The sequence below is a fragment of the Myzus persicae genome, unplaced genomic scaffold (genome assembly GCF_001856785.1).
Source record: "Myzus persicae strain clone G006 unplaced genomic scaffold, MPER_G0061.0, whole genome shotgun sequence".
Taxonomy (NCBI): Eukaryota; Metazoa; Arthropoda; class Insecta; order Hemiptera; family Aphididae; genus Myzus; species Myzus persicae.
In genome coordinates, this window is record NW_019101224.1 from 362,368 (window position 1) to 387,907 (window position 25,540).

The following is a 25,540-nucleotide window of genomic DNA, read 5'->3' on the forward strand; positions in this document are numbered from 1 at the left end:
GCCTTAAGACCATATAATATATATATATATACATTTAGTGTACCTTCAAGTATGATTAAATTATACCAATTAAACGAAACCCACTAATGCATGGTGTTGTGGCTCTTTTTAAAAATTGCATGTTGTAATGGAATCATAATGTTTTAGAAAATCATATGTCGTAGTCCGTAGAATGAATATCTTAAATAATAATTATATTCGAACATTTATCATAAAATATTTTTTTCTTCAAATAAATTACATTTATGAAAAACAAACGATTTTTAAAAATTGTATTTTTTTTAATGTTCATTATAAATAGCAATTGCTTTAAATCAATATGGATCAAAATTAGAATTGTTTAATTTTTGTCTTTTACGGATTTATGGATTTCATTGTAGTTCATTTTCTGTTGACATTTCGTACCGAATTTATATGCTAATAATAGGCGATATGTTTGTTACAGTATTGATAAATAGGTAATCTATATCTGGCACGCAATTACTAAATTTCAGTTTTCTTAAACTCTACACTTAAAATACTTACATCTAAGTCCAAATATATGTACGCCAAAATACTAAAATTGATGTGGGTAATCGTCAGGATTATCGCGGCTGTGTAGCGAACAGCTGTCGTCTGATACTGCAATGGTACACGATTTCGACCGGGCTTCAAATAAAAATTTGTATACCGAATGACTGGGTGAATCCTGTTTAGCCGGTGGTGTCATCAGTAAACCTCTCTGTCGTTTAACGTTTTTATGATTGGTACTAAGCTCGTGTACCTTTCGAAGCCGACCGTCCAGACGGTATTACGACAACGATTAGCCCAGCCCGCGGATGCTTTCCGGATTTCAAATTGCCTCAAGCCCTGCCACCCCCTAACACCACCAGCCATGTGTGCTTAACTCCTCACCGTGATAAGGAAAAACCTACCTAAACGGAACGGAAAATGAGCTCGGTGCACCATGGGATCGGACGTAGGATTATTTTCAAAAGCCCAGAGAAGGGCTACTGCTCGCAATCGGATTAATATACGGGTTGTGGTGTTGTAATAATTAAAGAACCGAATTCCGTGTTTTTGATTACTGTACACGAGTATAGCGTCGTATTGCGCAGGTCGTCTTGTCGAAAAACCTAGTGTATTCCTGCCTATATGTACTTTCAGGCGACGCCAACAATTCGATTACCAAAGCAACAAATCGTTTCACTCCGAACGCACCGCCATAAAACACCTTGTAATTTCACAGAACATTGCGTGCAATTTAGTGTCGTTGTTGGCAACAATCGTATTATATTATAATGTAACACCACCGCTAAAAGTAGTAAGACTATCAGTTATAACGAGGTGCGACGGTGCATTAATAATTTTTAAACAAAACTATATACGTATACACCCCGTCCACAGTCGATTTAAATTCATTATTAGAAAACATTTCACCCAAGTATCTCATCGAGGTGGATTCAATGTATGTAGCTGCTTGTAACCTTTTCGGCTGGCTAATGCTAAACACTTCGGAATCCACCAGCCAGGACACTGACTGGTTACCTACAAGCCGAGTATTGAGTAGGTAATTTCCTGAAAACTTAAAGGTTTTTCGTTGAAATATTAAAAATATATATTTATAAATAAAAATGAAATTAAGTACAGTAAGCTGTGATAGAATAACAATAAGGTTTTTATTTAAACTTTAAATAATTCAATAAAATAGGTTAATAACTGTTTTTTGTTTTTTATTTATGAATATCAATCAATAATAATGACAATATTAGCAGTTGCTTAAGTTACCAATAAAAATTATAGGTGTATACTATATTATATATTATATTCGAGAATGTTTTTTTCAAATAATAAACGTTACCTCTACAATTATTTCGATGATAATAATAATAATAATATTAAAAGGTATTCAGGCATTAGGTTATGCTGCCACTTGTATTAATGAATATAATATTTTTTTTGCTAGTTATAATATGATTTTAAGGAGTGGAGTGACTGTCAAAAGAGCTTGATGCTAAAATGTCTGAATCGCGGTCGCTATACATATAACATGCGGTCTCTGAGCAAAGACTGTTTAAACATACACCTTAATGTTTATTTTATACGGGACGTCTACACCGAAGTTGAATCTTGTGTTAAAATTATGTAACTTTAATAAATTAAATTTGATTAAACGATCGATAACCATACTATCTACTCCCTTAAGGGATCCGTTCACTCACTTGAGCGTGGATACAATATAATATGGTATAAGTGTATAACCTATACACAGTAAGGTGGTATCAAAAATATCACATGGGACGTATGATATAATTGTTTTTTTTTTTTTTTTTAGTACTTACAATTGCATGGTAACTTTCTCATAACGTTTTCTTTATTTATTATCAAACTATAAATACTCGGATGATGAGCTTTGAAGGAGGTTTCTTGCAATTGATTGGTGCTTTTGGAAGATCAAAATTGAAAATGATCAGTTCTTTTTAAAATAATCGAAAAAACTGAAAAAAAGTACAAACATTTGGTTATATAAAATGTTAATATTATTATTAAAATGTTTAAATAGTTCGGTAACCTTGGTTTGCATTTTTTCGCATTTTTGCATGAGCATTTTTTAATATTTCAAAGTTTTACCCACTAATTATAAATAATTCAAATAATTTTGTATAAAAGTAAATCTAGTAGTGCTATTCCTGCAGACAGTCAACCTTGATGATACCCTCAGGTCGTCGACGGTTGTTCCCGGAACGTTTTTTTTTTTACGGCAGTATTATAAAATTATTTGAAAAAACCATAATATAAATATAACTAGGTAACTATGTAGGTTATATAGGGTTGAAAAATATTTTATAATTCTCTGTTCCTCAATCAAATCGTGACGCTATCGTATTATCTTTTGGTTCAGCGGGGCGTTTGCATTAATTTCGCTCCAACAGAATACTCAAAACTTTCTTAAACAACCCGGGTGGAATTCCCACATTTTAGACAGGCTGTATAAGCTGAGAGCAAATTTGACAGTGCTTCATACATCTGATGCATTAAAAATGCCGCACAATTACGATGATCGAGTTATTTCGAGTTGAATACTTAACTTCGTCTTATGCCATCGGCATCGTCCAACAGCGTTCCGCCTCTGCAGCGATTGTCCCCGTGTTCAGTAATTCGCTTAAGTGCTATTTTCGTAATCGAAAAGAGTCCCGTCTTGATAATTTATTGACAGCGGAATTCCCTAAACAATTAGGATATCCGTTACTGTTGCGTGTATTATAATTTCACGTTCTTTTCACCCGTCGTTTTATTCTTTTTGACAAAATGACAACCATACTAAAATAAAATTATCGATTTAAGTAGGTACATAAGTTTTTATTTATATAGGTAGATATTTTGTTCCCCGATCGACGTCAATTACAGTCGTGAAAAAATAATTTGTAGTTTTGGACCCGAATATAATACCACGAACGTCTTATTTGTTTCAGTTCGTCGAGTGCCACCTCAGTTTTCCATCCCCCCGCCCACTATGGAGAAAGTAAAAGTCGGCGAAAACATCAGCATACCGTGTGTGGCCGTCGGTTCGCCGATGCCGTACGTGAAATGGCGCCGAGGAAAGACAACGGAACTCTCGCCGGAAGACAAACTGCCCGTGGGCCGGAACGTGTTGAACTTGACAAACGTTGAGGTTTCGGATAATTACACGTGTATTGCAGCCTCGTCTCTGGGCATGATCGAAGCGACTACTTTTATTAAAGTCTTGAGTAAGTTAACTTTTAACGTAAATTAAACGTGCCTTCGTCTCTCCTCTCCACCAGGTTATTATAATATAATTATTACGATATTATATGTTTTATCGGTAAAGTGATCGTCAAAAGATAAAACTATATATGCTAAGGATTTATTAAACTAATTAAACCCATATTATACATACAATATACATGTATGTACCTGCCTATATTGTATAATATAATCTACTTTAAGTACCTACCTACTACAGTGATTATTAGATAGATAGTTGAACTTAACTCGTTAAGGGTTAAATGTAATTAAAGTTAGTGCGAATTCCTATCACATATACAACAAGGTAGTAAGCTTCACGACCTATATTGATTAGACGTTTTCTTGTTCTTCAGATATCGGTCGCCAACCGCGCATTTCATACTGAACAACTGCGATTTGTATTAAATTACATTGACGTGCGTGTGTAATATTAGATACTCCGCTATCGGATATTATATATAATTCAATGTATCGTATCATTATTGTAAGTTTGGAAACTGGATAATAATACAAAGAGCTTGGTATACATTCTTAATATATGATACGACATTGACGAAGACTTAAATTATTATAGACATTTTTATGATGATATAACGAATAGAAAAAAATATTTTAAAAATCATATTCCCTTTGAATCGATAAAAAAATAAAACTGCGTGGTACAGAAGCTCATTTTTCCACATCAAACATGAAATACAAATTCTACTAAGTCTTATTTTATGCATTTAAGAGGATAAAATTTCCCCCTCGGTGTTTATTTTTGGTACCTATCTAAAACAATTTTACTTCAATAAATTGTATTGGTAGTTCATTATTTGAAATAACTTTTATTTCATAAAGCACCACGTGTCACATTATATTAAAACGTTTCTTTTGAGTTCGTATTTTTATTTTTTAATGCTACTATTCGCTTTTATACATTATATAACGTAGTATTGTATATAATACATTGTGTATAGTATACACTGTATACCCAGGCTATAATCTATATTTAACGCTCCTCGTTCTTATTTTCAAAAATGTCCCTTTGTTCTTATTCACTCGTCTGCCTTTTTCGCTCATTGCTTTCTTTATTTAACTACAGCAAAACGCGGTGTACACAATGTACATTATATATTACTTATCTGTTAATTTCGCCGAAACTCTATTTGTCGTTCGTCCCGATTGAAAACCGATTTTAAAGGTATTCGACTTTTTGGTTTGTATGATATAAACGCATATATATTATACTCCTACTGCAGATGGTTATCCCACGAGGATTTTATAAGTGATATATGTAAATATGTTGAAGGGTTTTATTGTACGAATTTCACTTTTCCACCGTTTTAAGTTTTAAATGCGTGTGTGCCGGGTAACCTGTACTGGGTTGAAAACCAGTGAAAACGTTCACAGTAAATAATATTTGTTGAAATGTTTAATGCTGCGGCGATGCAATAATGTCAATTTCAAAAATAAATAAATCGTTTTAAAAAAACAATATTTTTCTTATCTTATGCACTTGCATCTATAATAGTGAACTTCTGCATGACCATAATATATTATTTACCTACATTGCAAAAAAAAATGTTTAAAATGTTTGTATAATTTAACTTATTATTAATGTACAATTTTTATAACATTCTCAAATCAATGTAGTTTTCTGATTTGTCGTATCACCGCTTATTGTGAAGGCCGTCTATAAGATTTCCGCCATCCGGCAAACTTCAGGCGGTTGCGTCATACTATAATTATATCCGACCGTTTACATGATATTTTATGAAATATGAAATATGACGTATATTGATATATTAATGTACTGCAATATAATAGTAGTAGACCTACAATCTAGATCGTTTTGTTCGTGTAGCGCTGCCCAGTCCGCCTATCGACGTCAAAGTGTCGGACGTGACATCCACGTCGGTCAAGCTGAGCTGGTCTCACCCCAATCCGGACGACATACAGTACTACACGATATCACACAAACCCAGGTCGGCATCTCAGTCTCCGGGCGTCATCAGCGGCGTGGTGACCATGTACTACACGATACGGCCGCTGAGCCCTTACACCCAGTACGAGTTTACCATATCGGCAGTCAACGGGTTCGGTCACGGGCCTCCTTCGCCACCCATCGTGGCCACCACCGGAGAGACAGGTAACATAACGTTAAGCAAACTATCCTGCCCAACCCCTCCAAAAATTAAAACAACCACATATTTTTTTCAGAATTTTATAATATTATTGTATTTTATCACTGTGTTGTGTCCCCCCGTTGTTGTTGTTGTTCGTGACCTGAGAGATAAATTATGATCATTTAAGAGACAATTATTTTCGGAAAGGGATCGCTGTGGTAACTGAATCGCGGGTGCCAGGGATTGCAGGGATTGTATAATATATGTGAAGAATCATCTCGTTTTTAGAAATAACTACGGTCACTGTTATGTAGTCTTAATAATAATACTATACTTATTGACATTTTTTTTGTACCACATTTTGGTTATTGTTAAATTATTTTTGTTAATACTTTTCATATTTTATCGTGTCTGTACGAAAACCTGGGCGGTAGTATAAGAAATGTGTATACTTATTGTATATAATTCGCCACGGGCCATCGTCGTAATATGTAGCACGAAACTGCAGCTGGTGACCACATTATAATAACATTATGATACGAGTGCTCATCGAGTGTAAATCTTGTATAGCAAGATTAAATAATATCTCAGCTAAAAAGTCTTTATATATGCCCAATAGTTCGTGGGGGATGGGTGGTATGGTTAGATGGACTGTCACGTTCGGAGGTGTGTGACGGAAATCCATTAGGATAATGGTTTTTCAATTACAACTATTGACGTTATCATTATTTACTTGTTTATTTTTTATTTTGTTTTTTTTTTCTTGGTCAAATAACAGCTTGAACAAACTTGCGTTTTTTATTATTATCATTATTATTTTTTTGGACGGAAGACCCGTCTTTTATTGTTGTTTTAATGAGAACAACAACAACGGAAAAAAGCACATATATACAGTAACACAGTGGTGGTGTAGATATTTAGCTTATACAGTAAAAGTGGAAATTTCAAAACGGTTAATTTCCCGGTCTAATTAGAAAACTAATTAATGGTGCCAGAGGTCGAATGCCTTTATTCTTAAACTTTTCCCGCCAAAAAAATATATTCTTATTCTTTTTTTCCACTGTGAGCTTTTAATTAATTTTTGACCGACGACCGAGAGCCAACAAAACGTGTTATAAAAGACGGTAGTCTTGAATATAAACGCAACTCCCCCTTATCTCCATTCATAATAACTTCCCTTCCTAAAAAAATTATTGTTTTTATGTGTATTTCATGCTACATTTGAACATGTTTTTAACGGATAAAATTTCGTTAAAAAATATATATTAATCTAAGTAAGTGCGCGAATATTTTGATGTTTAAATGTATACACTATTTTTTTTTTTTTTTTTGATGTTTTGCACCTTTTTGTGTTTTGATTGCACTTTTTTGACGTACGTAGATTTTGCACAGTATATACTATTACCTACTTTAACGAGGAGGTAATTAGTCTCAATCAAACTCACAGTAGTGATTAAGCATAGCACAAGACTATACTAATATATACCTATTACTATTCTTCCTTCTGCCGTTTAGTAACTATATAGTATACATAAATAATATTTATAGTGGTTTTTTGTTTTTATGTGTATATATGCTGCACAATATTGTTTTTTATTTTTTGAAGTGTGGTTTTTTACATGTTAAAAGTTTTACACGCCAATTGAAAGATGTTAGTTAAATCTTTCTTACCGTTGCAATTTACGTAGTTATACGATAAACACTTTTTATTGTTTTTTGTTTCGTTTTTAATAGACCTGATAAAATATCAGGTATCTTAAGCCAACTGTTAATGAAACGTTAAAGTGTTTCGATTTTTAATATTTCATAATATTTTTATTATGTAAGTGTGTGCATTATGTTATGGTAGCATCAAGAGTATTGATGACAAAACTTTTTTTAGGTGAAAAACAGTTGTTTAATAATCTATATATACCGCGATAATGATTAAAATAGTTAGGTAACTAAAATATTCACATCGAGACACAACAAATAATTTACATATTATCCGCATATCATAAAAACTTAGTAAAATAATTTATTATATATATTTGTTGAAAAAATAAAAACTTTTAACCAAACACTCGAGATCGTATTTAAATTTTAATTAAACTTTTTAATCCAAACCTAAAATAATTATAAGATTCTGATGAAAAAAAAATATTTACGTTTTATCGTCGCCGTTTTAAACCCAATATTATCGATTCTTATTATATTCTGTATACGCTATCCTGTTATTGCTTTTCGGGGTAGTACGATGATTATAAATTAAACATACATAATATTATAATTTATACGTGTACAAGCTAGTGCGGTTCAGGTTTTGCGTGTATAATGTTATACAGTGTTCAATCGGGCAAATAATTAACACCGCCGTATATAATAATATCTTTATGAAACATTTAGCTTTTATGGTGAGAATGTCCCCGCAAACAGCACAGTTAATAATATTATATAATATAGTGTTGCACATAATATTATTATTATCATTATCTCTACCGTGCCCCATAATATTCGTTGTACAGATGACAACCCATTAGCTAATTACATTCTGACGTGTCTCGACGTATACGTCGTAATAATATAATGTATGCCGGGGAAAAAATAATGTATTATCATAAAGGAAGGGTTTATCAAATGAATATAAATCAAGGCTTTTATTATTATTTTCATTTCGTATATATTCGTGTGTACTTACGCGTATGCCAGCAATCGAATATATAATAATAATAATACTAATAATAGTATTGCCATCAGCAATTGACTGTTTTTATTTTCATTTCAAACGGACGTCCCCTGCCGTCATCCACTCACCCATTCCACCGTACCTGCGTTGCTCGTCGTAGCAGCCCTCGTTATACTAAAACTCACGGACCAAAACCTATTGATTTAGTTAATTCAATTACCGTCATCGTCATAATCATCGTCGTCGTCGTCGTCGTCGTTTTGTGTGATGCAGTGTAGTTATGCGAGAAAAATATAGTTTTCATTTTTCATACAATCCCCCCGCTGTCGTCGTTTCACTTCTCAACGCTTATAAATATAAATATATAGGTGCGCATACAGCAGTATATGTCCCGGAACATTGGAAACTCACTTTTAATCATGGCGAATTTCTATTCAAAAAGGATTTTTTTTTTACAACTTGTAAACATGTGCACACTTTTTTTTTTCAATCACCCATTTGCGAAAATCAAACATTATCTAATATAATAAATTATTATTAATAATCGAGTTAAAATCTGTTATTACATTTTCTAAGCACCCTTACTGCTTGTCACAGTTCATTTATCAATAATATTTTTATGAAAAGATCGAATATTAAAAATGTACATTTTTTTCTGCAGATCTGAGTTTATACAAATAAGTTGAAAAAATAAAACCAATTATTCATTTCCCATTTCGGAGGAGTACAGTATTAATATAGGTATACACTTTTTTTTGACACGTGAATTTTCCTTTTTTCCTGCCACCATAAAATATATACAGTAGTTTCGGCATTGTGCGCTGCACACACGGCGGACAATGACGCCACTGATGCATGTTTAGCCCCTTCCCCTCACCACGCCCGTTTTCCAAAAACCGTTTTCCCGTAATTAACCGAAATTACATGCATATGCCGATGATGTTTTCTCCCGTTCGTCCCCTTGCGGTCGGTGGCTTGTACGTGGTTATCATACAATGGCAACGCGCAGACAATAAAACCATATACCTATATATAATACGTATATGTTGTACGTGCTCGCGTTTTTCCCTAGATTACGAGTGCCATGGCGAACGTGTGTGCTCATCGATTCGAAAAATATTAACATTAAAAATATATAACGTAAAATCGAATTCGTGTGTTGTGTACGTGTATATATAATATATAATATATATTGTTACACCGTGCCGCTGCAGCAGCAGCTCGGAACTTCCCGGACGCTCCCCTCGCCTTCCTCGTGAATGCTTCCGATGTAGACGTGAAAAATAAAAAACGCGGGATACACTGCCTCGAAAATTAAAGAAAGAAAAAAACCTTTAGCTAGGGGATCTGGTATTATATGACGTCTTGAATAAAACGTACGTAATCTTCGGAATAGGATTTCTATGTATACGTATTATACATATATAGGTTTAAAGGCATCGGAATCCATATGTTTTGACCCCGTTGTATACTATATGCATTATAATAATGTTATTAAATATGTTTTTTTTTTAAATTAGTTCCCTCTTGATCACTGAAATCGATAAGATATATTTCTAAGATATAAAAATATAATTTTTATTGGGTACGAAATTATGTCGACCCAGGTGAATACGTGTAAAAATATTATACTACGTACCTTCTATATGATATTAAACGCTCCAAGATTTCATTTCAGATTATTTTTTCTTCGGTTGCGCCCTCGAAAAAGGCACGTCAATAATATAAAACGGTTTATAAATTAATAAGTTCGGTGTACTATACGTCTATATATACATTATGTTTATCGAATTATCAAAGTTTAAGCATAACGTAAAATGATGGCAACCCTTTTATGCATATCTGATTTCAAAACTTAAGAGCACACACACTATTCATACCATACTGTGGTTGGTGGAGTATTTTATTTTCAACTCGGCTGTATAATGTATATATATATACCAAATGCTCATACTCCTCTTAGATAATAAGTATAATGTTCACGGTAATTTACTCGTTTATACGCACAGGATTACTCCTCCGTTTACCACTTAAAAATCGTAAATCTTCGTTGGACAACCTCTACGGCGTATGACGCATGAAAAACGTATTCAAATACACTAGAGCTATCGTATTGTACTTTATATTCATTGTTATTATTTGTCATTCTATTATGGTTTTGTTCAACGTATAATTATAATTTATATTATTGGTTAAAAAAATCTCCCTACTCGAGTGCATCTCTGATAATATATCCGGACATAGATTCTAAAAAAAAAAACCACGATCGTGTGTAGCGGCTGTAACTATATGCATATTTTTATTTTTTATAATATTCTAAGGTCGACGGATAAGGCGCGCAAATTACTGTTTATCATAATATCGAATTAAACTCGAAGCTTTTCAACCGACCGCGTTAGCACGATTTAATAACTTGTTTTACACGCATTTTCTCAACGGAGGCATTCAATTTAATCACCTCCAAGAATATTGCTGCTGTACACCTATATTATATATTTTTCACAATGCCGAAAAAAATAATAATAACAGTTGGAGTGAGGAGATGATGGTGGAGGTGGCCACGGTGTTGGTTGCGGCTACCATAATATACAGTGAACAGGGCCGCGGGTAGCTTATATATAGCGACTAACGTTTTTATCCCCTGCGTGACCTCCATTTTAGAAAAAAATAATATCACACAAGTCGGCTTATTATTATTATTATTATTAAACGTATAATGAAAAGTTAAATTTTATGTATATTAAAATAATAATAACAACGTTTAGTTCGCCGCCGGGTCGCAGCTTTCGGCCACGAAAAGTAGCTGCAATATAGCTGTTGTTTCTGCGCTACACCGACGGCGGTGGTGCTGTCTGACTGGTGCCAGGGGTAGTGTGGTTATACATTGTGTTATTATTATTATTATTTTTATTATATTCCTAGACACCTACCCACCACACCCGTGTAAAGCTAACCTCGCGATTACGTAATGAATTTTTTTCAGCTCATTGTCTACAAAATCGCTGTTGTTATAATTACACCATTGTGTAAACGCTGTAAACATGGTATAAAATTAAAACTGTATATTAATTAAACGCGACGTGCGTACACAGTATGTATGTGTACATATGTACATATATGTATAGAGGTGTGTGTGTGTGCGCGTGTGTGTGTTTGTATACAGGTGTCATGTATTATATTATATGATATTAGTTTGTATATAGACGACAAAACGGTAGTCGTTCATAGGATACTCCGAGACTGGCGACAGGAAAAAAAAGATAATAATAATAACACAGGCGTCAAATTATATCAACTAGGGTACCTACAGAAATGAAAAACTTCTGTTTCATTAGTGTAAAAGCTTTTGAAGAACGGCACTGCAGCGTATATATACATGTATATTATATGTATATTCTATATATATATATACGCACGTATACATAATAGTTATAGATATCTCATCATCGTAGACGTCCGGTTTTTATCGGGCTATTGAATACACTTATATTTTGATAACGCTTTTCTATGATATGTGTATACATCGAGAGACGAGACTACAGGTCCGTGTTTCAGCTCTTATTGGACACACGGCACGTATGTACATTATTTATATATGCGTGTGGTGTGTGCCTGTGTGTATATGCATATTAGGTATGTAATATTTTAACTCGCTCACTCTTATATTTCTGTTTTTTTCTTCTAGCGGGACTATCTGCTTTTGGTGAAGGTGCAAGTAAGTTAGATTTAATTTTTAACCAACCTTGTCGTTTATTATTCAGTATTTCATATTATTATGTACACATATGACATTTGTAATATGGCTGCTTACATCTTTTTAACTGCGAAATTAATTTTGTCGTTTTAGCTGTGCTATATAAATATATATAGGGTATATACCTTATGCATAACACTTCTGTACTAACATTAATTGATTTATAAAAATTAGCTGTGAATATTAATAAGTACTTATATAAAACAAACTAAAATTAATAATTATTATTATACTCCTATTTCCGATTGACATCAAACTTGGTTTAACAATGCTCAAATAATAATTCAATTTTCTTTGAAATTTCTAGAATTGATTAATTTCCTTTTACGAATACACAAGTCTGTGAGTGGATAAAAGTTTTGTTCTCATTTCCAAAAATGATATGCATACCCATAATTTATTCTGATTATGTGCATATATATGAATATCATTTTTCGAATTAAAACTTAAATTAAATCTATAATAGGTGCCTAGCTGTATAAAATAATAAACATTCAATTAGTCACATATTTAAAGTTTTTTTCTCTAACTGAACCTTCCATTGTTAATTTTATACAAACTTCATTGTGCGAATAAACAAAATATTTTTTTTCATTTACTTCTACTATGCAATTTTTAATATAAAACAATTTACTTTTGATATTTTTTAATTTTTGTTGTATTTCAATGCCTAAAAAATACATTATTGTTATTCGTCCAGAATCTAAAATTAAAATTAATATAAAAATAATAAATTATTAATTAAAATAGTTTTGACAGAAAATATATAATTGCTATACTTTGACCTATGATGTGGTCAAAACATAAAAAATATACAACATTTCATTGCAAAACATTTTTAAAAATTTTTCATAAAATCCCATACAGTTTGTTTAAAAATATATTCTTAATTCAAATGATAAATGTATTATTGTTCTTAATGTAGGTGTTCTTCCGTGCCATTATGTATGTAATAAATAATAAAACTAATAACAATATAATAATTATTTTACATTGGCTAATCATATAATTTTGAAAGTAATCCCGACAAAATATTTTATATTTAAAAAAAATATCATTGTTATCAAGTCACCTACTTATACGAAAATTATTGAATGGCATGCACTTCCTTTCTAACTTTATATCTTATCATATTTTTTTTTTTTTTTTTATCAATTTGGACCTGGTTATGGCAAAATTATTTTTAAAAACTGAACGATAAATAATAATTTACATATATGTTTTTTGATTAGCTTTTGTACATACAATTATTATAACTCGACAATTATAGATGATAAGAATCCTACAATTTACATATTATTATGACATAAGAAATATGTTTACTAAATGTTGTACTAAAGGAAAAATAAAAAAAATTATTTGTTTCAAGCTGTACCTACTTACAATGTTAATTTTAATTCAAGTATAATTTCTTTTAATTTTATTAACTTATTAGTAATGAGCAATACAAACCTAAAGCTACCCGATAATCACAAATTTAAAAACTTTGTACTTTCAATGTGAATCTAAATTGAAATAAACGTTTTTACTAATTTTTCGTTTAAACTGTTACTATCACACTTTGAAATCGTTTTAATCTAAACTTTTTCTTTGTAGTGGAAAAAAGCAATTTACTTTAGTTTGGAAACTAGTCATTATATACCCCCAAATACATACAGCTAGCTCACTATTTGATCCTATCGAGAAAATTAAATATATTTTTTGGAAGGAGATGATATTTAAAAGGCGATGATGTAATTATTTTAGTTATTTTAGTTTCAAAGTTTATCCATGTTGACGTTGTCAATAATCTATATATTATAATATATAAGCTTTTTTATGAAAAATGTTCACTGCTACCCGGGCAATATGGTATTGAATAATAAACAGTGTACTCATAATATTTACAATATTTGTTGTTATTTAAGTTGCGTTATTACTTATTACTACTTACTTGATTACGAAAAATATACATGGTGTGTCACAGTGTGAACTTTTGTAATGCGGCTTATTGTAATTTACATAGGTAAAAATTATTTACTTGATTTTAGGTGACTCAAAGGAATTGTATAATTTATAAAATATAAAATGTTAGAATTTTCACCGTGACTAAAATTGAAAATAAACGGACAATAATGAAAAAATCGTTTTCTTATGCGAGCTTTATAATGTTTTTATAATAAACCAAAGCCTTTTGTCGCACTACCCCGCAAGAGGTACGGAAACTCGACTAAAATTATATATGGCGTGTAACAAAGAACTGACAAATGTTATTAACTAACTGTGTAATAACTTTTATTCTGATCAATATTTTTCGACTTTCTTATATGATAGTTAATTTTAAAATATTATATTCAAATAATTTTTCAAAGTTATGATTTAAAAAATTATTACTTCATTTTGTTGATTACACTTTAAAAAAATGAATCTAATCGAGTAGGAGATGCCAAGAAAAAGTTTATACACCTCTGTGGTACACCATACTATAATGTAATATTACGTTTTAGACATCACGGACATTTTGTTTAATTTTAGAGCCCGGATCCGCTCCACGGAATATTCAAGTGCGTTTGCTCAGCTCGAGCACAATGGTCATTCAATGGGAAGAACCCGAGACGCCAAACGGTCAAGTGATTGTAAGCACAATTTTAACTGTATTTTAGCTATTAATGTTCAGCTTAATACAATATGTTGCACGGGTGGGCAGTAAGACTAAAACTCATTTATGCAAATATGTATAAATTGTTTTTATGCTCAGAATTCGGGTACCTGTGAATAATTTGTTACCCTTTGATATGCTATTCTATACCTATTCCACGACCGTAACCATTTTTCCCCCAAAAAAAAACAACAAATCTAGTCCAACTGTTGACCTCTTAACAATTTTAGTACCCATCATAATTTTCTGGCCAAGAATATTCATCCATTTATTTTATGTTTGTATACAAAACAAAAATTAAAGAATAAGTTAAAAATCTTATTGTGATTAAATAACGAGTTATCATTGTTTTTTCCAATATTATAATTATAATTTCGGACCCGAATACAAATCAATACTAATAAGTGTTATGGTTTCATAAATTATACAGATTAAATAATTAAAATGTTATAAAAGAACCAAATATAATAATTGTAAAAATCTCATACGTCAACCATAATGCCTTATTGTATAAAAATTAATTAATAGCAATAACTGTATTTATTTTTTATTGCAACAAATTAATTACTGTTTAAAGGACATATTAGCTATTAATTCGCACAAATATATGGGTTAACACTCGAAAATCATGACATACCTATGCAATAACTGAGTTTGTATTAATTATGCAAATGTTTTTTTTTTATTTCTAAAACTATTCAATAACCATTCTACAAAACTGTTTGTGATTAAATATATTATTAACTTATGCCCGTGTGTGCGTATATTAATTAGACTAAATAAAAGTTATGCTTTCATCAACTGTAAAGTGCCACACTCAATGCAGTACACAACAATTAAGGCTGGCGCTGGCTAGAATCATAGCAAAATATCGATTGTTATGTTATAAGCATATATTTTAAGATTTAATAAAACATTTTAATATTTGAATAAAAATAGACATAATTTTAATCCATAAAAATGTGGCATGGGAAATATAATATGTTAGCTTTATATTTTTTTTTCGAACAAAAAAAGGTATCTTGTAGGAAAATGTACCCACCAATTTGCACATATCACTTTTATCTTAAACTAAACTATAGGCATCTCCGGGCTCCCAAAAAATCGATATTCACGAAATTCAAAATGTTTTTTTTGTTCCAAATTTTGTTATGTACTACCCGTTTCGAAAATATTTAAAATTTCAATAATTTTAGCATAGAAGAGAAATGCTTTTTGCATTGCTTATGATTGACTAAAATTTTAAAAATTTGCACAAACGAGTTTCTCCTGGACAGCTAATCCACAGCTTCAAATGAAAAGTCGTACCTATATTATATAATAAGTAATAACGCAACTGTCGATTTTTTCTTAGCGGTATAAGGTGTACTACACTGTGAACCCGGACCAGCAGCTGTCGTCGTGGAATACTATGGTAGTCGACAACAATCAGCTGACCACCATCAACGAACTTACACCTTTATCCGTGTATACCATACGAGTGCAGGCGTTCACTAGTGTGGGACCCGGCCCCCTATCTTCGCCGGTCCAGGTCAAAATGCAACAAGGAGGTAAATACAATCCCGGGCTTTTGCGTGTTGTAGGTCTGCAAATAAGACGACGAGACGTCTCCGACATTCGGAAAAAAAATTTTTACCACATTTACAGAGAGGAGCATAGTCGCTAGCAGGACTTAAACGTCCCTAGACTAGATTTTTTAAATTTAAAATTATGTATTACGTGCCTACTATTTTTGTTATGTATTTATACATACCTTGGAGCAGATCGGCTATTTAGGGATATATAACACATGCCTACTATGAAAATAAAATAGAAGATGTTTTGAAAGACATTTCATATGATCTTTTTATTATTATATTATTATTTCAACGTAAAGTTACTCTCGTTTGAAAAAATGAAACATAGGTTCGCCAATGGGAGATGTCAATTGTGATTCGATGAAATGTAGAATGTGTGTTCGTGAATCGTGATTATAAGATTGTCTCATACGCGCTACTGCAGTGTAGCTAAATTGCCTATTCAAGGCGCCGTGTGATCATTATTTTATTACGTATATAGGAATTGAAAAGAAAAATCTCAAGTGTCAACGTAGAAATCCTAAAAACGGAATATTGTCGAAAACTCACATTGAGTATATACTAATGTTAGTTTTTATGAGATAGATAACATTTTTTATGTATTTGAAAAAGGATTTATATATGTATGTGTACAATGTATGCCTACTGTTTATGCACAAATATGGTGAAACTAGGTGTATTTGAGCTATTTGGTTACATTGTATATCATATTATTTTGAATTCAACTATAGTTCTAAAACGTACTACTAACGATATTACATATTTTCCCGTCTTTTATTTTTAATAATCATCATATTTCTCCAAATCTATTTCACTGTTGTCATCACCTCTGTTTGAATTTCCGTTTGTACTCATTAATATAAAAATACGATTTTAGTGCCCAGTCAACCAAGAGACCTTCGAGTGAACGAAATCGGTGAAACGTCTATTGGACTCCAATGGGCTAAACCCAATCAAGTCGGCGAACAAATTCTCAGCTATGAACTCTACTGGAACGATACATACGCCAAGGTTGATATAACAAATAACATATATATATATGTTTATTCTTGTTACAACTTTTTAATTAACTCTTTAAGTAACTTTCTAATTATAATTCAACTCATGATTTAAACTATTTGTTGTTTTCAACGTTTTGTAGTACGTATAACGATAAAATATATTTTAACAACAGACATCGATATACCTGATGGTTACGATTTTAAATTTGATTGTCAAACAGCTAGCAACAGTAGTTAATCCGTGCAGTTCTGCAATCGGAGTTTAGCGTCTACAACTTCAAATGTCAATTTTTCACTTCATAAAAATGATTTTAATTTTGTATTGTTTAACACAAATACGATAATCTTACCATGAGTCCCAGATGTAATGAGTATACCTAAAAAGATAACGTTTCGGAACGGGACACAATAAGACATATTGTAACTTCTACTTGTACTTGCTGCAGGAAAAGCATCATCGGCGCATACCGGTATCGGAGAACTACTCGTTGACCGGACTATATCCGAACACGCTATACTATGTGTGGCTAGCAGCGAAATCGCAACGCGGCGAAGGGGCACCAACGCCGCCGATCCAGGTCCGGACCAAACAATACGGTAAGTGAGTGGCGTGTCGCCAACGCAAACACGTGTCTCAGAGTCTTCTACTCGGTCGACTATTATAATACGCGTATATCGTGTGGAAGGCATTCCAGGTAGGAGGAGACGCGACCGGCATAATAATAATAATTTAATATAGAGTGCACACCACGACGCACCGGAAAAAGCGACACATGCACGAGTGTTTGTTTACCGATCGCGCCGAGCTGCTCCCCGGCTGTACACCGAGGGATGGACGTGTGTGAGACATGAGAACGCGAAATTAAACTACGCATATATAATTAATAACGAATAAAATAACAATATAATAGTATGCGAGATGATTTTTTTTTTTTTTTGAACGTGGCACACTCACTTCACTCGACGTGAACTCGACTTCCTTGAACAAAGTGAATAGATCAATTTAATTTAATTTGTGGTGAACAGAGGGTACTCGGTGTTTTATTAGACATATTATGATGGGTCATATTTAAACTCTATAAATGCTTAAACAATAAACTATATTGGGTGTGCCACTATAGGTCAGGTTAGCGACTATACATTTTACATCATTTAAATATACATCAATATCTTCAGAAAAAAACATTCTACTGTATACTTCAGAGTAAAAAATATGAAAACCGTCGTTGTACCATTTACGATGTAGATAATAATAATAATGTTGGGAGTATCTAAGTGTTTGGCGTTGTACAGGATGTATCTTTGACGTATGACGTACACGTTTAAAATTTCATTTGAGTACAAAATCGTCAAATATTCGGTGAACACCCTATATACAAAATAAATAAATGTTAGGTACTAGGAATACAGTAATAACAAGTATCTTTAAAAAAAAATTACCTCGCATAATATAATATATACGATAAAATTCCTATAATACACTTGAATATATATACATAAGGACGTGATTTTATATATAAATTGTTTTATATCAACATTATATACTTGCGTATATTGTATTCGTTTATGCGAGACGGTGATGGGGCGTGTTTGCAGTATATTATAATAATAATATTATAATTTAATGTCTGCTGCGCTTGTGTGTACACAGAGTCGGACGCAGCTCGGTGTTTTAATGACGTTAGAATATGCACTAGCACACATACTTCGATATTATATATATATAGATTTGTTATACACGTTGGTTTTTATATATATAAATCGTAATGTTACTTTTGTTTGAATCGGAGTACCTACCATCCCGTACGGGTTTTATCCGCGCGCGCCATCCAACACAAAAACAAAAAAAATACAACCGATCGTGTACTCAACGACGACGAGGGGATTTACATCGATGATGTTTGTCGTCTTTTATTATTATTTTGTTTTGTTTCCACCCTATACCTACGAATATAATACGATCTCGTGGTGGTAATATTATTTTTCGTTTTCGTCGTTATTATTATTATTATTTGTATTTTTTTCTTTTGATTTTTGTTTTGTTATTTCTTCACCACGACTTTTTGTGTGTTTTTCCCCCGATCCCGCGGTGTACTGCTACTGCTACTGCTACACACCGTCACAGTTCCCGAAGCTCCACCGCAGAATGTGACCGCCGAGGCCGTCAGCCCCACGTCGATCCTGGTCCAGTGGCAGCCTCCGATGTCCGACCGTAGCAACGGCCAGATAATCTACTACAAGGTGATGGCCGCGGAGAGCGGTATGTCCGACTCGGAAGCCGATCCGTACCGGGTGGAGAACGTCACCGCTTACACGCTGGAAGGCCTGAGACGGTGGACCGAGTACAAGATTTGGGTGCTGGCTGGCACCTCCGTCGGCGACGGTCCGTCCTCTTTCCCGTTAACGGTTCGCACCCGCGAAGACGGTAAGCATATTCTCACACCAAACACGCAACAGTCGCTATATAACCTCCATTTAACACAAACACACACACACACACACACACACACACACAAATACACATAAATACAAGTTAACGAGGCCAAATTATAAATTTATGACTTAATCGAATATTATATTTAGTATATTCCTGCTCGGGGGGACCAATATATTACTTGATATTATTCTCGCTGCAATAATATTACCTAATAAAATATTATTATATGATTCATATTATGTTTGTTCTTCGCAATGCGTTTAGGTGCTGTAGGAAGGTCGTGATGCTTCTTTTTCTTCTTCGCCATCGCTATATTATTTTAGCAATGTATTACCCCGCAGTGCCGTGTTTAAAAAAATGTTCGCCCCTTTTTTCTTACCATAGACAAAAAAAAACCGAAAAATTACAATCGCACACTGCTTCTTTAATTTATTTGTCCGCAGTTGTGTAGTAAACAAATGAAACAATTTTTGTTAAATATTCGTTGTTTTCATTTACCGATTTAACGATATTGGTTTATTTTCTTATAACATTTCTTAAATAATATACATGTACAAGTAATAAAAGGAAACTTGATTGATTCCAAAGATCTGACGCTCATTTGAGAAGGAGACTCAATCAAAGACAAAAAATAATTTTAAAATCGTTAAATACAAAGATTGATTTTCAAGAGAAAATATTTGTATATTTTTTTTTTTTTACCCAAAAAAGTTCCCACTTCCTCCCTCCTATTCACTTAACATGGCACTGCTATTATACCGCTCATAGCGATTACTGTTAATTTGCATATATATTTAATGTGTATTTGCCGATGTATAATTTTATTACATTACGACAATCATGGTGGTGGTGACGGCCGCGGATATGGATACGGATTAATATAGTACGGGTGGTTGTTTATATCTCTTCGTTTTACGCGCTGTGTTTTTTCTTTTCTTTTCACACTGTCTTTCGCACCACATTGTATAAGTATTAATGTATTATTACTGCTATAATACATCTCTTCCGTGTCCGCGTAATCGCTGTGTGTTCTTTTTTTTTTAAATTTTTTGGACGCACAGTGATACAACACAATAGGTATATATAATTAATAATATACAAGCACAGTAGAGTATTATGGACTAAATTATTTTTTGTTTTTAAAATAACGCATCACTACACCGCAATGTTCTGGCCCATGACAATCATATCGTATCGCGATCACCCTGCACTATACATAACCACTCGTGTAGATTAATGTGTCATCATTACGTTATTATTTTTGTTGTTCGCGCGCAATCGTCGATGACGAAAATCCAAAGAAATGGATCGGAGCGCAATCGCTAAGCAGTAGGTACCTAATATACGTTTGCCGTCGTTTAACAATGGTCGCATTATTATACGCGTGTTAAACAATAATACTGACTTGGCTTTACGGCGTTTGAGGCCTACTGCGCTAAAAATAAAAACCTTACACTGCACCGACTAACTATAGAAATGAAAACACATTGACCCGCGAGTGACAACGAATATAATGTTGGTCTTCGCAGGATCTGCTCGTATATACTTACGCAGTTGGAATCGTCTGCGAGGGACGTCTCGTCGAATGTCAATCGCGTTTTTTTCTCGTTCGACAACTAATAATATGACATGAATTTATGACGTGCGGTTTTGTGATACCTTTCAAAATATGGCCGCGGTCATCCCTGCCAGCAGATACCTATTAGTTTTAATCGGGCCCTGCTGGTGATAGGTATAGGCAGTAAAGATCGTACGTATAAATCACGTCGTCGCCGTCTTCACGAATGTGCTATATACATATATTATTATCATTACTCATTATCGTGTTCGGTCAAAATCAATCAATCTATAAACTCTGACGGAGTAATTAATTAGACACGCAACGAACGACACAATAATACATATCCCTATTATAACTACGGACATACGGTATACCATGTAGGCATACGATGATAATTTAGGTACTGTTGAATATCATGTGAGCAGAATATATTCGTGGAATTCCGAATCCGGTAAATTAATTGTTATTATATCGTCGATATAATAATACATGATACCAGCTCTATAATACTGTGCGCGTATAGATATAACTACAACAACAACAACAACAACTCTGCGTTTCGATATATGGTTATGGGTCAGAACTTGAATTTCGAGCACCACTATAATATTATATAACGTTAAGTTGCACCTAGAATACGTATACACGGCTTTAAGTTAATATAATGCACATCGCTTGGATAATCACACATAATGTACACATAATATTATATATTATTGTAATGTAAACCAATTTATCAATATATGGATATATGTGTATATATCAATAAATATATATATATATATACAGTGACGTAGTCTAGATGTTTTTTAATTGGGGTGTGAAGATCAATTATGATGGGAAAACCCCTACACAATGTAGGTACAAATTCCCAAGAAGCTGTCATAATTTATACTAATACTAAATTATTTATAACAATATGACGTTCATTATTGTTGCTGATGTGTTATTTTTTTCCTAGTCTAATAATGGTAGTACAACTTAAAATTGATTGGATATTTTTAAATCAATCGCCGATGTTTATGTTATAAAATTCATAATGTGTGTATACTGTATAAACACGTACCTTTAAGGGGTTTTTAAAGGAAATCGGGATGGAGTAGTGCATCTGATCCCCCATCGAATACCCCACTGTATATATAATATATTTTATAAAATATCACTATATATATATATTATATATACACTGTATATTACTTATATACAAGAGTCGTTCGATGACGTGCGTGCGTACAATTGTTTATCGCACTCGATCCAAACATACTATCCTTAGGTACGTAATAAATATATCTGGTGTGTTTCTTTTTCACATTTTTTTCTCTCATCTCTCTTTTATTATATTTATATAATACATATACCCTAGCTCTATCCCGTCTCCCGGACGGAAGTCTTTTCCAAAATAATATATATATATATATATATTTTTTTTTTTTTTGGTAACGCTGCACACATTTTGTATTTTGGCAGCTCGACAATTTTTTTACGCACATAATTTTTACACACACGTATTTATATAATATATAATACGACTGCGTATATATATTTTTTTTGTTTTTTGTATTTTTGACACTAAAAGTATTTTTATTGTATCTTTTTGGTACGATTTCGCACTATTTTTTATGCGAAACCGTCGTGTCTGTCTCCCCGTGGTGATCTGGTCGTCCAGAAATAAATAGTGAGTACACAAATATCAACGCAACCAAAACGTAGTAGTGGACAAAAATAATAAGGTTTTTAATTTTTTTTTCTCACCCCGTAGAAGTGATCGTCCGTTGGCTAGCTCGGCGATACATTTTATATTTTTGGATTTTTTTTCGTTTTACTTATATTTTTTAACAGTACTTAACCAAAGTAATCCTTGATATTTTTTTGGTAGATTTTGATTTTTGATCAATATAACAATCCTTAAATGTTTTTGTTTTAATTTTTGTGTTATCCTAAACATTTATTTTATTGGTTTTTTTAATAGTGTAACCCCGATTTATTTATCTTTTATTCACCTTCCAAATTTTGATTTTTGTTTGAAATGATATAATTGTTTTTTACATTTTTATATTATATTAAAATATATAATATTCACTCCGAAAACGTTAAATTTTTTTCTCGCAACTGTACGCGATGAACGTTATCGGAGTGACGCAAGTCAACAAATGGATATTCAAAAAAAAGGAATTAATCATGTACTAATCCTTTTTACCATTTCGCTTGTTTGCACAACCGTCCCCTAAAACATTCTTAAATACTAAACATATCTAACTCGCCATGTATGTGTATCGGTATATAACAGTGCCAGGACCTCCTACCGACGTCAAAGTACTGCCCGTCAACTCGACAACGATACACGTGCAGTGGCGACCACCCACTGAAGAGGACCGTCACGGCATCATCAGAGGCTATCATATACACGTTCAAGAAGCCAAGCCAGAGGTAAGCTTGCCGTCGCCGGATGGACATAATATTCCTATCGATTATCATCGCTCAATAATTGTTTTCCTAATCCATTTCGTTTTTCTTCTTCGACCTCAGGGCAACGCGCTGCTCAACGAACCGCTGAGATTTGACGTTACGGATGCACTGGAGAGCAACGTCACTGGTCTGCAACCAGATACTCTGTACGCGATTCAGGTGGCGGCCATTACTCGCAAAGGCGACGGCGATCGCAGCTATCCTGCCAAAATCAAAACGCCCGGCGGTGTCCCTGTTCGGCCCGTCGTGAATCTCAAGTACTAATATTTACGATAGTCCCCGAATAATTTAATTCAATAATTCGATAATATTGTGTTCATATATACGCGCGAGACAAAAAAAAATGCTATGTTTTTCTCTAAAAAATTATAATATGCTGTCTTGCAGGGTTTTGGAACGAGAACCTAAAGTCAACATCGAACTGGAGTGGACTAGGCCGACAAACACGTACGGTGAACTGTTGGGATACAAATTGCGTTACGGGATCAGGGGACAGGAAATGTTCGAGATCATGATGACCGAGAACAAGAGGCGCATCACCGACTTAGGTATATATCCTACCTTGGCTAATTGATCGGTCGACCTATTGTTTGCGATCGCTTATTCGTTATAGTGTGTTCTAACCTTGTTTTGTTTTTCAGAACGAGGCGTCGAGTACGAATTTCACATATCTGGACAAAACCAAGTGGGCTTTGGTCAAGAAGCAACTGAATACTTCAACACTCCCGAAGGCCCGCCAACTGGTCCGCCTATAAACGTGTCGTACGAATTTCAAACACCTGACGTGGTTTGTGTCGTATGGGACGAGCCGTCTCGCGAACACCGCAACGGACAGATTGTCCGCTACGACGTACAGTTTCACAAAAAAATTGATCAGTCTACCATCACACATAGAAATACTACACTGAAAAAGGTATGAAAAGTGATAACATTAAAAAAATTAAGCCTGAGTCGAACAATTTGCAGTTAACGTGTATTAATGGATGACAAATGAAAATCTGCTCTTCCTTTCCCAAAGAATAATCTAGAACTGAAAAACTATGATTTTTTACACAAATGCCTCTAAATGAATGTTTGAAGTATATTAAACATTTATTAACGATATCAAAATGAAAAAAGAATAAAATTTATATTAGTCGTTAAATTGTCAACATTAAACAAATACATAAAAAAATTTTATTTACTTGAAAAATAATTTTTTTGATTTTTAATTATAATGAATAAAAGTTATGTTTAACCCAGTGGTGCGCAACCTGGGGGTCTCGAAATTTCAGTAGGGGGTCGCCAATAATTGTACACCAAATGAAAAATCAAACCAAACATAGAATCAGTCATGTCTACAATGCAAGCTCGGGTTTCTCATTAAAATAATTTATTAGTAATTTTATAATTAAAAAAATATTAAAATGTTGATTATCATTATAATAATTTCAATTGCTTTTTAATTTTAGATTTTATTTAACTCTAATTTTGTATTTTTTTTCATGTTTTGGATTATTTAAATTAAAGAAATATTAAAATTAACAATTTAATTTATATGAATAATATATTTGTATACATTAAGACTATGAAGTAAATATATATTA

General features: G+C 32.9%; 1 protein-coding gene across 7 annotated transcripts in view; it reads left to right on the plus strand.

Annotated features, from left to right (window-relative positions):
* Window positions 1–25,540, plus strand: part of LOC111028271 (tyrosine-protein phosphatase Lar) — a 153,394-nt gene that overhangs the window by 115,964 nt on the left and 11,890 nt on the right. For 2 of the 7 annotated variants that reach the window (XM_022306852.1, XM_022306857.1), the window contains 13 exons: window positions 3,453–3,728; window positions 5,594–5,878; window positions 12,206–12,235; window positions 14,789–14,889; window positions 16,267–16,462; window positions 17,367–17,500; window positions 17,937–18,087; window positions 19,616–19,915; window positions 23,155–23,163; window positions 23,776–23,915; window positions 24,015–24,211; window positions 24,342–24,502; window positions 24,596–24,867. In XM_022306852.1, coding sequence (XP_022162544.1) covers window positions 3,453–3,728; window positions 5,594–5,878; window positions 12,206–12,235; window positions 14,789–14,889; window positions 16,267–16,462; window positions 17,367–17,500; window positions 17,937–18,087; window positions 19,616–19,915; window positions 23,155–23,163; window positions 23,776–23,915; window positions 24,015–24,211; window positions 24,342–24,502; window positions 24,596–24,867 — 2,252 coding nt within the window. The remainder of the gene's footprint in view (window positions 1–3,452; window positions 3,729–5,593; window positions 5,879–12,205; window positions 12,236–14,788; window positions 14,890–16,266; window positions 16,463–17,366; window positions 17,501–17,936; window positions 18,088–19,615; window positions 19,916–23,154; window positions 23,164–23,775; window positions 23,916–24,014; window positions 24,212–24,341; window positions 24,503–24,595; window positions 24,868–25,540) is intronic. The other 5 variants (XM_022306854.1, XM_022306853.1, XM_022306855.1 and 2 more) reach the window with 5 other exon arrangements.